The following is a 13,186-nucleotide window of genomic DNA, read 5'->3' as shown; positions in this document are numbered from 1 at the left end:
TAGATACATGTGAGGTACGACCTAATTGGTTTAACAATCATCAAATGCAAAATCACTTTGGAGTATCAGCGACTGGCAGAAGTTTTGATGGGGAACACTCCAAAAAATATTTGTTGTGTGGGTATATCTAGTAATTTATAGTGTAAGCCAACTGCCGTGTGACAACACATGCATCAATTAGTACACATGGGACATGTGAACTTCATGTAATGGATCAACGAATAATTTCATTTACCCCCAACAGGATGTTACCCACGTTCGCTCCAAACTCTTACTGCCACGTCTGCCATTATTAATTGAGAATTAAACAATGGCAAAAATTATGTTCAAAATCTAAACTGATTAAGGAGAATCATTGAGTTCACCTTCAGATGGCAGCATACATCTACAACGCAAATTTCACATGCTTTTTTATCCGAAATAACACATCGTGCAAAATGATTTGTGTTTATCTTGGAGTACCGTCATTCAGTGTGAGATATGGAGTATATTTCTTATAAGTTTTGGGGACGGAAACTAACTAGATTGGCTTCAGAAATTGGCCCATATGGTGATTTTACAATTAGTTTTACTGCCTTTGCTCTTCTAAAATTCCTCCCGACTCTTCATGGGCGCCATGTCACTAACTGCGCGGTCCCTCCCGTCGGAGGTTCGAGTCCTCCCTCGGGCATGGGTGTTTGTGTTATACCTAGCAAAAGTTAGTTTAAGTAGTGTTTAAGTCTAGGGACCGATCACGTCAGCAATTTGGTCACTTAAAAATTCACACACACTTTTTGACTCTCCTTGAACACCCAGCATTTTTCTGTTTAAGGAGTAAAACTTAATAGTGGAAACAGTGTTTCCACTCGTGCTGTCACTACCTTTAGTTGAGATACGGATCTACTTCCAGCAAATTTGCAGTACCAGTACGCTATTTTGCCGACAACACATAGAATGGAATCTCTTTGCACTGTAAGGATGTTGTTCAGTCCCATATTTTTCGTTGTCTCGAGAAATATGTTATCTCACTTTAGAATATGTGTTACTTTTTAACTTAAAATCACGTCTACCTCATAAAGAATTGAGAAAGCCGTTCATGTCTGTAGTATTGTACAGCTTAGATTTGATTAATTTGTCATTGACACGGCAAATTTAGCTTTACAACTTGAAGCAATCATTTGGTAAATATTTACAAAACTTTTCGTGCCTTGCTGTTCTGCTAATGTTGGGAACCCCAGTACTTATTAGCAAATATTTCACTGAGTTTACTGTGTCCCTACCTGGCAAATTCTACTTATTTACTGCGCAGTTGCCGTACGTCGTCGGTTTGGTTAAATGTGTTTCGGAAACTTCCATTCACGGGGAGCGAATTTTATTTGGGAGAATGGGCCAAATAAGTTCTTTGCTGGGTCCTACTAGATGAAAAGAAGCCTATGACAGTACGTCAGCAGCGATGATCAACTGGCTACAGATGAAAGGAAACGAGAATGTTAAATACCCGATAAATCTGGAACTATAGAAGAGGGGTGACAAATTAAACACGTAGCTTTTGACGAGCTATATAAAGGACTGAGATTCGGTTATTTTATGCTTTTCAAACATAGAAAATTACGAATCCAAGACAATCAGGTTGCAATACGTAACACCTTTGCCATCTTAATTAGGTCAGATGAATCTTTCTAATATTCGCATAACGTTTTGGAAAATATTCCATAGTATATTTTACACTGGAGTTAGCATGGCTATATTTTTTTGAACGTAAATTCGACATGCTTCTGAGAAATTTAAAGTCAAGAAGAAAAACTACAGTGTCCTGACCTCTCAAAATCCACGTATTAGCGCTTCTAACGAACTTTACATTATGACAAATGCTTGCACAATTTCTGTATTACTCAGAGCTTATTTGGTACTTCATATAATTTTTTTAGAGTACGCAAGATTTTTTTTTACGTAATTAAGTAATTCTGCCGTGGTATTTTCATTCTCTGTTCTGACAAACACTGGTTGGAGCACCTTCTTATCGACGTTACCCTGTCAGCTGCCTTCCGAATTATACTTTGCTGTATCCACTACGAAAAGTAACCAGGCTCTTGCAGAGTACGTTGATAAAACGCTGATGGAAGTTCATTGATTACAAAAGATGGAAATAGCTGGGATTTGAACATACGAATTTCAGTTTGACCATTTACTGGGTGGTGTACAATAGGTGAAGTAACTGTATTGGAAGAGAACTGCAAGCCACGAGTTTCACTGTCAAGTACTAATTAGAAATTATCCTTTATTATGCTTCATACCGAATACGAGATTTTACTATTCATGTAACAGCATAAAATGTGCCCCATTTGCACAAGATTCGGTACCTCATCGAGTGAGAAAATGAAGCTCCCGTAGTTTATTGAAAAATACGTAACGGCCGCAATCTATCAATATGTAAATGTGCTTAAGAAATACATTGCATAGTGCTGCAACACAACTAAAAGATAGACCAAAATTATCTGTATCTAACGCAGAAAAACGACGATGTGATAGCAGACGGCATTTCCCGATGTAACCGAGAAATCATCGGGCAATCGCCGTAAGTACAAATCAACTTAATCTTAACGAACTTTTTTTTCGATCTAAAAGCAAACCAAAATGTAAATAAGTTAATTTCAGGCTGCTGATGATGCTTTATTTCAATAAAGTAAAACGCGACTGGTGAAAGACATCACGCATTTTTGTAGTTGCAGCAGAACAAAAATACCCTCAAGAATCATAAAGCAGCCTGCGAACACCTTGAGTTTTTGTAGTTGCTCTCAACATCGTGTTATTCATTTGATGCCAAGTGATTCATTGTAATTTTAGCTGACAGTAGGTAAGTTTTGGCAGTTTAGTTGTTGCGGTTACTACAAAAAAAATCTTAAATGAGAACAACACTAGAGACTGACAAAATGTTATTTGGATATTAGTTTCCCCGTTACCTACGCGATGGCAGTACTGCGGAGAGAGACCGGCAGTGCAGTTTGTTGCCGCGAGATAGCAGCACGCGACACGAAGTTCCACCTCCGGCCGCCACGGAGCAGCACTATGTGGACATCAAGTCTCGTTTGTACCGAGTCTCGCTAGCAATGGCGGAACGGAGATTCGGTGCTCATACTTAAGTTTGTCTTTTTCTACGACTGACTAAATTTTCGCCAGAATTTCCAACAGGATACCATGAACAATAGTATGGGCAAGCAACGGATAAAGACGATTTGCTTGAATATCAGTGCAGTAAACAGCGACCAGTCAGCTTTGACAGACTTTTCTTTTGTCATTAATTTTGCATTTCATCCTGAGGAGAAGCCTGAAAAAAGCCGCGAGAACTGGATACTGGGTACAGTCTTCCATATTTATATTCAATTTTACACAAATTCCGTCTTCTATAATATCTGAGGTAGAGACTTGACTGGCCCAAAGATTGTTTTCATACCTTAGGATTTGAATGTCAGTGTCCGGACATAAATACCTAAACCAATGCGAAACTCTCAAAGAAAGAAGTTCCAAAAACTCGCCTTTTAAGTTTAGTAGATTTTCGAGCAATTTTAGGTAAAAAAAAAAAAAAAAATTCAATCCTACTGACATTGTCGTCGGTCGCTGAATGCCTAGCATGAAATGTTCCTTTGAAAACGAATTAAAATTTGATACAAACATGCGAAATGACTTGTTGATAAATGGAAAATATATACATCAGTAATACTGTTCAATCTATAGAAACAAAGTATTTCATGAATTTTCGCCTTTTCATTCGATTAGTAACGAAAAATACAAAAATAATTCTATTAAAACAACATGATTCACTTCAAGAATTATTGCGTAAAATTTTTATTTTTAGTAAATATGGATCTTTAACAAAAGTAGAAAAAAAATAGTTGCTACTAGCGAGAGTCCAACCAGCGACTTCAACGACCATTACACTTTTGCGCTACACAGTCAAGTTACCGATCACTATGTCAATGAACTTTAAAACTTTTATATTCGATGTCACGGCAGTAGTTTCCTGTCTTCAAAGTCGATCCGTCAGAACAAACCACAGCTAAAATGCGGTATGTCATGGAATAAAACAACTGGATTCTGATACGGTGGTTGGATCCTCTCATCGCATCGGATTCCGACTGTTTTATTCCATGACATACGGTCTTTTAGCTGTGTTTTGTTCTGACGGACGATGAACGTTGGAACTTTGTTCCCACGCTTTTTGTGTCTAATGTTTTAGCTATACACTGAAACGCCAAAGAAACTGGTACAGTCATGCGTTTTCAAATACGGTGATATGTAAACAGGCAGAATATGGCGCTGCGGTCGGTAATGCCTATATGAGACAAGTGTCTGCGGCTGTTGTTAGATCGATTACTGCTGCTTCAACGGCAGATTATCAAGATTTGAGTTTGATGGTGGTGTTATAGTCGGTGCACGAGCGATGGGATACAGCATCTCCGAGGCAGCGATGAAGTGGGGATTTTCCCGTGCGACCATTTCATGCGTGTACCATGACTATCACGAATCCGGTGAATCATCAAATCTCCGGAAAAAGATCCTGCAAGAACAGGATCAGCGACGACTGAAGGGATTCGTTCAACGAGACAGACGTGCAACCCTTCCGAAAATCGCTACGGATTTCATTGCTTGGCCATCAACAAGTGTCAGTGTGTGTGAATCATTCAACGAAACATCATCGATATGGGCTTCCGGAGCCGAAGGCCCACACGTCTACCCTTGATGACTGCATGACACAAAGCTTTACGCCTCGCCTGGACCCGTCAACACTGACATTGGACTGTTGATGACTGGAAACATGTTGCCTGGTCGGACGAGTCTCGTTTCAAATTGTATCGAGCGGATGGACGTACAGAGGTATGGAAGCAACCTCACGAATCTATGGACCTGCGTGTCAGTAGTGGACTGTTCAAGCTGGTGGAGGCTCTGTAATGGTATGGGTCCTGTGCAGTTGGAGTGATATGGGACCCCTGATACGTCTAGATACAACTTGACAGTTGACACGTACGTAAACATTCTGTCTGATCACCTGCACCCATCCATGTCCATTGTTCATTCCGATGGACTTGGGCAATCCCAGCAGGACAATACGACATCCCAGACGTCCAGAATTGCTATAGAGTGGCTTCCACACTCTTCTGATTTTAAACACTTCCACTGGCCATCAAACTTACCAGACGCGAAAATTATTGAGCATATGTGGGATGCCTTGCAACGTGCTGTTCAGAAGAGATCTCCACCCCCTCGTACTCTTACGGATTTATGGACAGCCCTGGAGGATCCATGGTGTAAATTCCCTCCAGCACTACTTTACGCACTGGTCGAATCCATGGCACGTCGTGTTGCGGTATTTCTGCGTGCTCGTGGGGGCCGTACACGATATTAGCCAGGTCTATCTGTTTCTTTTTCTCTTCCGTGTATGTTAACCTGAAGACGTGCCTTTTAGTGCCACGAAACCGGTAGTGATCTAAAAATAAAGGGCTAAACGCAGCGGTTTATTAACATCCATTATGATTACTCATAGCTGTAGTTGTTCTATTTACAAGGTTGTCCCTATGTCATAACAGTGACCACATCGTGCCATCCCACCTGTAATTTATCTTTGTCGAGGCAAGCATTTATTCATGCATTGTATAGTTTCTGGTCGATTTAATTATTTTTCACACTTTATTATCTGCCAGAAAGGAAGCATACGTTACATCGGCATACCAGCACTCGTCGTTAACCCGTGACGCGGAATCGATTCAGAGCAAGCTCACCTCTCCCTATGCCTGAAACGGCGCGTTAACGGGTTTGACTATTCGGCCGGCTTAAATCAATGAAAATAATAAATGTCGTAAAACAGCTAGCACTAGCCATCTGGAGCGACCCAAAGTGGAATGAGTACATGAAAGAAACTGTTGGGAAAGCAGAATCCAGGCTGAGACTCATAGCAGGAGTCTTAAGGAAACAGTTCGTCCACGAAAGACGAGGCTTACAGAAGACTGGTTCGACCAAATCTTGAGTATTGTTTATCAGTCTGGGAACTTCACGCAGTAGAGTTAACAGAACATTTGATGAAAAGCGGCGCATAAAGTCACAGAATAGTTTAGCAAGTGATGCTCAACAAACTCCAGTAGCAGTCTTAACAACACAGGCTTTGTGGGTGACGGCGAGGTTTGCTAGAGAAACTCCAAGACAGTACCTTGCGAGAAGAGTGCAACCTATTACTTCCTCCCACGTACTATCCGTGAAATGAACACAACGAGAAAATGAGGGGAATTACAGCTGATACGGAGGTTGTGGCCAACTAGAACGACCGGGACTACATTATTTTAATCCTTGAGTACATCGTACACACAAGGGATTTTATCAATCAAAAAGAACATTGGGAGGTCACTGCTGCCAAACTAAGAACATAAAAAATAAATTTATGTACATTTTATATAATTTAAGTTGGAGGGAGGGGAGGAAAGAAAAGGAGATTATTGATGTCAGCTGCATCGAGACATTAAACGGTATTAGCGGCGACGAGGGAAAATGGAAACCGGACTAGGATTCGAATTTGGGATATCCTACTTACTAAGCAGGTGCCTTAAACGCTGCGCCATCCGAGACACAGTATTATCTCAACTGCGCGGAGTACCTCGGCACGCCTCACGGCAGACCCAAACTCCCACCGAGCGGCACCTATCCGTAAACCCTGTCCATTTCCTCCATGCTCGCTACTCAGATTCCCGCAGGAGGTCGGACGTACGTGTGCACCCGCACTGAAGAAGGTGAATCCATTGTCCATCGAGGCAAATCAGTTATATGAATGCGTGGTGTCAATCCTTCCGGACATTTCCGAAAGACCATACACCACGCATTCATATAATTATGTACATTCGATGGCAGTATTTTATTCTTCACACACTGACGTGGATCACTCCTTTTGTACCACGCCAGTTTTGACTGAACTGACATTCATGGAGCACAGTATTTGTTTTGTACACAAATCAAAAAAGTTTTGCATCACCTCCGTTTCGAGAGTTCCGGAATCTGTACAGAAAATTGAAATAGAGATCAACATAAACATTATTTCTGCCCTTTTTACTACTCATGAAAACCACACACTGCATGCTGTACCACTATACAGCGACACATTCAGAGGTGGTGGCCCAGACTGCTGTACACACCAGTACCTCTAATACCCAGTAGCATATCCTCTTGCGTTGATGCATGCCTATATTCGTCATGACATATTATCCACAAGTTCATCAAGACACTGTTGGTCCAGATTGTCCCACTCCTCAACGGCGATTCGGCGTAGATCGCTCAGAGTGGTTGGTGGGTCACATCGTCCATTGACAGCCCTTTTCAATCCATCCCAGACATGTTCGATAGGGTTCATGTCTCGCCAGTATACTGCCGATATGGTTGCACCATCGGTCAGAAGATGACATTCACATATCGTACAGCCGTTACGGCACCTTCCATGACCACTAGCGGCGTACGTCGGCCCCACATAATGTCACACCAAATCAGCAGGGAACCTTCACCTTGCTGCACTCGCTAGACAGTGTGTCTAAGTCGTTCAGCCTGACCGGATTGCCTCCAAACACGTCTGCGACGATTGACTAGTTGAAGGCATATGCGACACTGATCAGTGAAGAGAACGTGATGACAGTCCTGAGCGGTCCATTCGGCATGTTGTTGGGCCCATCTGTACCGCGCTGCATGGTGTCATGGTTGCAAATATAGACCTCGCCGTGGACGTCAGGAATGAAGTTGTGTATCATGCATCCTATTGCGCACAGTTTGAGTCGTAAGATGACGTCCTGTGGCTGCACGAAAAGCATTGTTGAACATGGTGGTGTTGCTGTCAGTGTTTCTCAGAGTCATAATCCGTAGGTAGAGGTCATCCACTGCAGTAGTAGCCTGGGGCGGCCTGAGCGAGGCATGTCATCGACAGTCTCTCTCTCTCTCTCTCTCTCTCTCTCTCTCTCTCTCTCTCTCTCTCTCTCTCTCTCTCCACTCCCTCCATGTCGGAATAACACAGCTTTTGTTCACTCCGAGACGCCTGGACACGGGCCATGTATCTCCTCCTCGGTTGAATTACTGGAACTGATCGGCTGTCGAGCTCCCTCCGTTTAACAGGCACTGCTTATGCATTGTTGTTTACATATTTGGGCGGGTGTAGTGACGTCTCTGGGCAGACAAAGGGACTGTGTCTGTGATACAATATCCACAGTCAACGTCTATCTTCCGGAGTTCTGGGAACCGGGATGATGCAACACTTCTTTTGATGTGTGTATTATGGACATATATAGTTAACTTGCGTTAGAGCAATTTATTAGTTTTTCTGCGTAGTTTGAAGTGACTGTGTGTTCAGTCAGATCTATGACTTTAATTTGTGGTAATACACTCTGAAGCCGTAGCTTTTACTGAGAAGTAATCGCGAACTGCGCAAGGTGGTTACTCTTTTGAGTTAATGATTGTTTTTAGGTAACTGACATTTTTACCATTCGACTGTAGGCACCACACTGATGTCCACAGAGACTGATGCAAAGCATTTTAGTCAGGGCCAAGTTTAACAAAAGAGAATTCACTTGACATTTATTTTAGGCTCCTACTGCTGGCGATCATACCTACACCGGACTACTTATTCGTTGGCGTACAGAATGGGGAAGGCACCAAATGAGATAGTATACGACCAATCAATAAATCACTCCCCGACAGCAGACCGCCACAATGTTTAATTCTTCCCATGCGCCATTCATGAAAGGACGAGGGAAGCGGCTAGCAGACAATGGGAACACAAGTGTATTACGCCACAAACCTAGCACTGCCTTGCAGAGTACAGATGTATGGGCAGAAACGACGAAATAATTTGGTGCACGAATTCTATGTGAGGTAAGCACGTTGGTGTCGATCTGCGAAACACAGCTAAGGGTAATGCATACTTCACTAAGCAGCAGACAGAGTAGTAGTTGTTGCTTACCTTTCCCTGGCAGAGCTAGATGATGGCGTACTGGTCACCACCTGAGGAACGGGCGAGGGCGTCTGCACGCGGGACCTCTTGCGGGGCGGGCTCGGCATCGGACCCTGCAAAAGCCAAAACACGCCAGTTAACACGTGGCGAGAGATGTGACACAGTGGCGCAATCATTCACTTCTCCGTGTCGTCATCTCTTGGAAAGTCAACACTGCCACAACACTGAATACAAATGCTCGGCTCAACCGGAAATCGAACCGCAGAACTGAGTTTGTACTCTTAGTAGGGCACTTACTCTGTTTTATTTATTTACAAAGAGCTACAGTGTTTCAAAAATAATGATGTATGCTTAGGTGGTATCAACGCATCCTTGAATTTGGGGGTAAAATAGAGTGCGAAAATTAGTCCGAAAACAGCCACCTCTGGCAGCAACAATGAGCCTAAGCCTGCTTTGCATCGAGTCGAACTGAGCTTGGATGACAAATAACGAAGCGCCACTCCATCCTGTTTTATGTCTGTGTCTGAGCAGTTCATGCGAGGGTAGTTTGGAAAGTTCTCGGAATAATGTTGTCTGGTTTCTGGGGCGCTCAACTACGCGGTCATCAGCGCCCGTAGAAAGTACCAATTTTTACACAGCCCAATTTTTTTACACAATCCAGTCTAGCCACTGTCACGAATGATGATGATGATGATAATAATGGGATGATGATGACAACACAAACACTCACTCCCTGGGCACAGAAAGCCCCAACCAGGCCAGGAATCTAAACCGGGACCCTTCTCGGAATCAAATACAAAGAAATTACCCCAGTAAAACTATTTTTCAGTGTGGTCTCTTGTACACGAAGGCGCTTGTTCTAGCTACGGTCCAATGCCTTGTTCACATTTCGAAAATTAGATTCCTCCAGACCGGCAAAATACCCGGTAACTTGGGCTGTCACTTATTCGTTTGAAGGGAATTTCCGTCCAGCGAGGAAAGTTTTGAGGTTGGGAAGAGACGAGCTCTGACCGAGCGCAAGAAGGCGAGTTAAGGCGGGTGCGGCAACAATTCTTATCTTGGTTCACTTATTTCTGCAGTGGCAACGACACGTGTGCGGGCGCGCATTTGGTGAAATGTGGCGTTCTTCTTTACCAAACCTCGTCTTTTTTTGGCGTATCTTTTGTTGCAGTTGGTCTAGGTTAGAGTAGTACTGTAAATGTATGTCAAGTAGGAAGACAATCTATCGGCAGAGTACTTTTCTTCTTTCAGAAAACTAGCGCCACGAGCCTTCCGGCCGATCGTATTGCCTTTGTTTTCTTTGATGGTCGTGACATTTTTTCTGTCTTGGGTACAGTAGTGGACTGAAGATTCATCTGTGGTCACAAACCGGCGAGAAACCTTGCTGGTTGTTCTGAAAAAGGGTCAAGCACTGTTCAGTTACTTCCATTCCGATGCGTTCCTGATTCTGCGTTAAGTCGCGACACTCATCTAGCAGATAATTTTCTCGTATCGAATTCCACTGTTAAAATGTGATATACCCGTTCAGATGACATCCCTACAGCTTCAGCAAATTCACGCACTTCCTGCCGGCAATCCTCAATGACCTTGTTATGCATTTTTGCAGTAATTTTTGTGGTAGCGGCACACTTCTGACCAAATTTGAACTCGTTTTTCCACTTGGCAACCGCTCAGTATGAAGGAGCAGAGTCGCCTCTTACACATCGGCCTTCGTGGCGAACATGTCTATGCTCGGTGATATGGACCTCGCGTGTATTGCAACTGAGTTGGCTTCCTTACGAAACATAAGCAGAAATTATGCGGAACGGGCAAAAGAAGTCTCAGTAGCTTCCAGTGAACATTTTAACGCACTAGCGGTTCATTCACAACAACATGCATTCATATATCACAACAACAGCTAATTAAAAATGAAGGAAGTGACCTGTCAAATTTATCGCGTACATGTGCCGTATGATATCTATCTACTGAGACAACTGCTGGAAACCAAATAAACAGTTACTTACTGATTGCAAGCTTACATTATCTGATGTCTGTGCTGTGGCAATTGTTGTAAGAAAAATAAATGTTTATGGTCACTGGAGAGCTGAGCTGAGCTGAGCGAGACAATTCTGAGAACTGCTATAAATAAAATGTACACTTAAGTTAATTGTCATGACACTATCATTTCCACTTTCCTCTGATATTTAGGACAACGAGCTATTCGTTTTTCCTGATCAATCACGAATTCTGTTTTTTCGAAGTACATCGGCGTCTTCCACCTCACATCCTGATATTTAATCATTTACTTTTTCCCGCTTCTTGCGGAAATTCGAAGCGACTTTAATTTCTGTGCGTTTCGGCAAGAACCGCTGTGTATTGCGCAATAAAATCTACTTTAATATATTGAGCTAGCATCGATATTGTTAAACTTTTACTGAGCTTGTAACGACCCCTTAAGCAGTGCCACGGGCTCTTCTTTCCGACGCCTTCGATACGACAACCAGACGGACTACCGTGTACCGCTGGCAGCATATACGGCTACACTGCAGGCGATCTTACCGACTGCCCCTCCCCCAATTTTCTTCATGCAGGAATTATACGATCACTGCCCAGACAAATTTCTAAAATTAGTACGATGCGCTTCTTCAAACCACTTTAAGTAATTGACTTCCAATATTTCCGAGCCCTTTTGTGTATATAAAAATTGGAATGCTTATACAAGTGTCAGTAGATGTGTATATAGCCTTCGTCTCACATGATCACAAATTGAGACATACTGCAGCGTAATTTTTTTGGTAAAAATGACATTTTACTTTTGAATTATTATTTACATGAAAACTTACATATTCAGAGCAAACAAAAATTCCCAACAGAAATGCGGAATATGAAATATATGAGTCACGTAAGACGTAACATCCCTTTCATTTCCTGAACGGTTCCAGACGTCGAAACGACGTTTTTCGCAGTTCATAGAGTGACGATGGGCACGTAACGTTTTGTGTGGATAATGGCCTGAACTCTGCTATCAACCGAGCTATTGAAAGAATATTTTTTTTTAATGGAACAGTATACTTTTTCATTACTGAATTCAATAGCTCTTGGAAAGACTGTTCAATGATACTGCGCTAGTTAAAATTAACGTTGAAAATTTTCCAAAAAAAGGTCCGGGAAATGCACTAAAACTGGAAAGCAATGAGGCTAGAGTCGGCTATTGCGGTGTAAACGCCGCCAAGCACAACTTTCGTGTCAGGCTCAGTCGTTATATGCTGCAAGACAGACCTACGGTACGAAGATAAAAACTCATTTTCTCTATGACACAGATACAGGTTCACCTACAAGTTTTGTATATGGAACTACGACATGTCCTAGCTTATGGCCCATCAGATGGTTCTTAGGAAAACTATATCAAATGTGCCTACGCTTCCAGGTTTTTGTTGAAAAAATATAGTTTCTTCAGGCAGGTTTCCATTCCCATTTCGACAAGATTTGACATTTGCCGTATAAAAGTAGCATGTGTAACTTCTACTCATTGGTGTATACGCCTGCATGAAAGAATGCTGATGCTGAAATGACCTGCCGATAGACAATTCAGTTTCTACTGGTTCTGCAGTGTCGTCAAGTTAACAATCGATAGTTTTGCTACAAAGGCGTGGTCTGGCATGAGTGCGTTTATAACGCAATAACCGATTTCGGCCCACTTGCTTTTCAATTTTAGAATACTTTTCGCATTCCTTTATGAAGAGTTTCAACCTGCGAATTAACAAATATACCACTGTACTCATCTTTTCAACTGATTTCGGATGAATTTAAAAAAGTATATCATTCTATTTAAAAAAGAACGCAAATAGACACCGTCCGAACCGGCCTTGAAGACCCAACGGTACCGACCGGCAGCCGTGTCATCCTCAGTCCTTAGGAGTCGCCGGATGCGCGTACGGAAGGGCATGTGGTCAGCACACCGCCCTCCCACCCGTTGTCAGTTTTCGAGACCGGTGCCATTCCTTCTCAGTCTAGTAGCTCCTCAATTGGCCTCGCAAGCGCTGAGCGCACCGCGCTTGCCAACAGCTCTCGGCACACCCGGATGATGACCCATGCAAATGATGGCCAAGCTCGACAGCGCTTAATTTCGATGATGTGACGGGAAACCGTGTTATCACCGCGGGAAGGCCGTTGAAATTTAAAAAAAAATTAATTCCTTCAATATCTCGATTGATACAAGAATTCAGATTCTATTAGGTTTGTGCGTATGTTCGTAGCGCT

General features: G+C 42.7%; 1 protein-coding gene across 4 annotated transcripts in view; it reads right to left on the bottom strand.

The window, feature by feature from the left end:
- LOC124711127 (cytospin-A) overlaps nt 1–13,186 on the bottom strand; it is a 936,320-nt gene that overhangs the window by 334,183 nt on the left and 588,951 nt on the right. For all 4 annotated transcript variants that reach the window (XM_047241015.1, XM_047241018.1, XM_047241017.1 and 1 more), the window contains exon 2: nt 8,957–9,060. In XM_047241015.1, the coding sequence (XP_047096971.1) occupies nt 8,957–9,054 (98 nt within the window). In that variant the 5' untranslated portion in view covers nt 9,055–9,060. The remainder of the gene's footprint in view (nt 1–8,956; nt 9,061–13,186) is intronic.

This window comes from Schistocerca piceifrons, chromosome 8 (assembly GCF_021461385.2).
Source record: "Schistocerca piceifrons isolate TAMUIC-IGC-003096 chromosome 8, iqSchPice1.1, whole genome shotgun sequence".
Taxonomy (NCBI): Eukaryota; Metazoa; Arthropoda; class Insecta; order Orthoptera; family Acrididae; genus Schistocerca; species Schistocerca piceifrons.
This window is presented reverse-complemented; position numbering and strand designations above follow the sequence as displayed.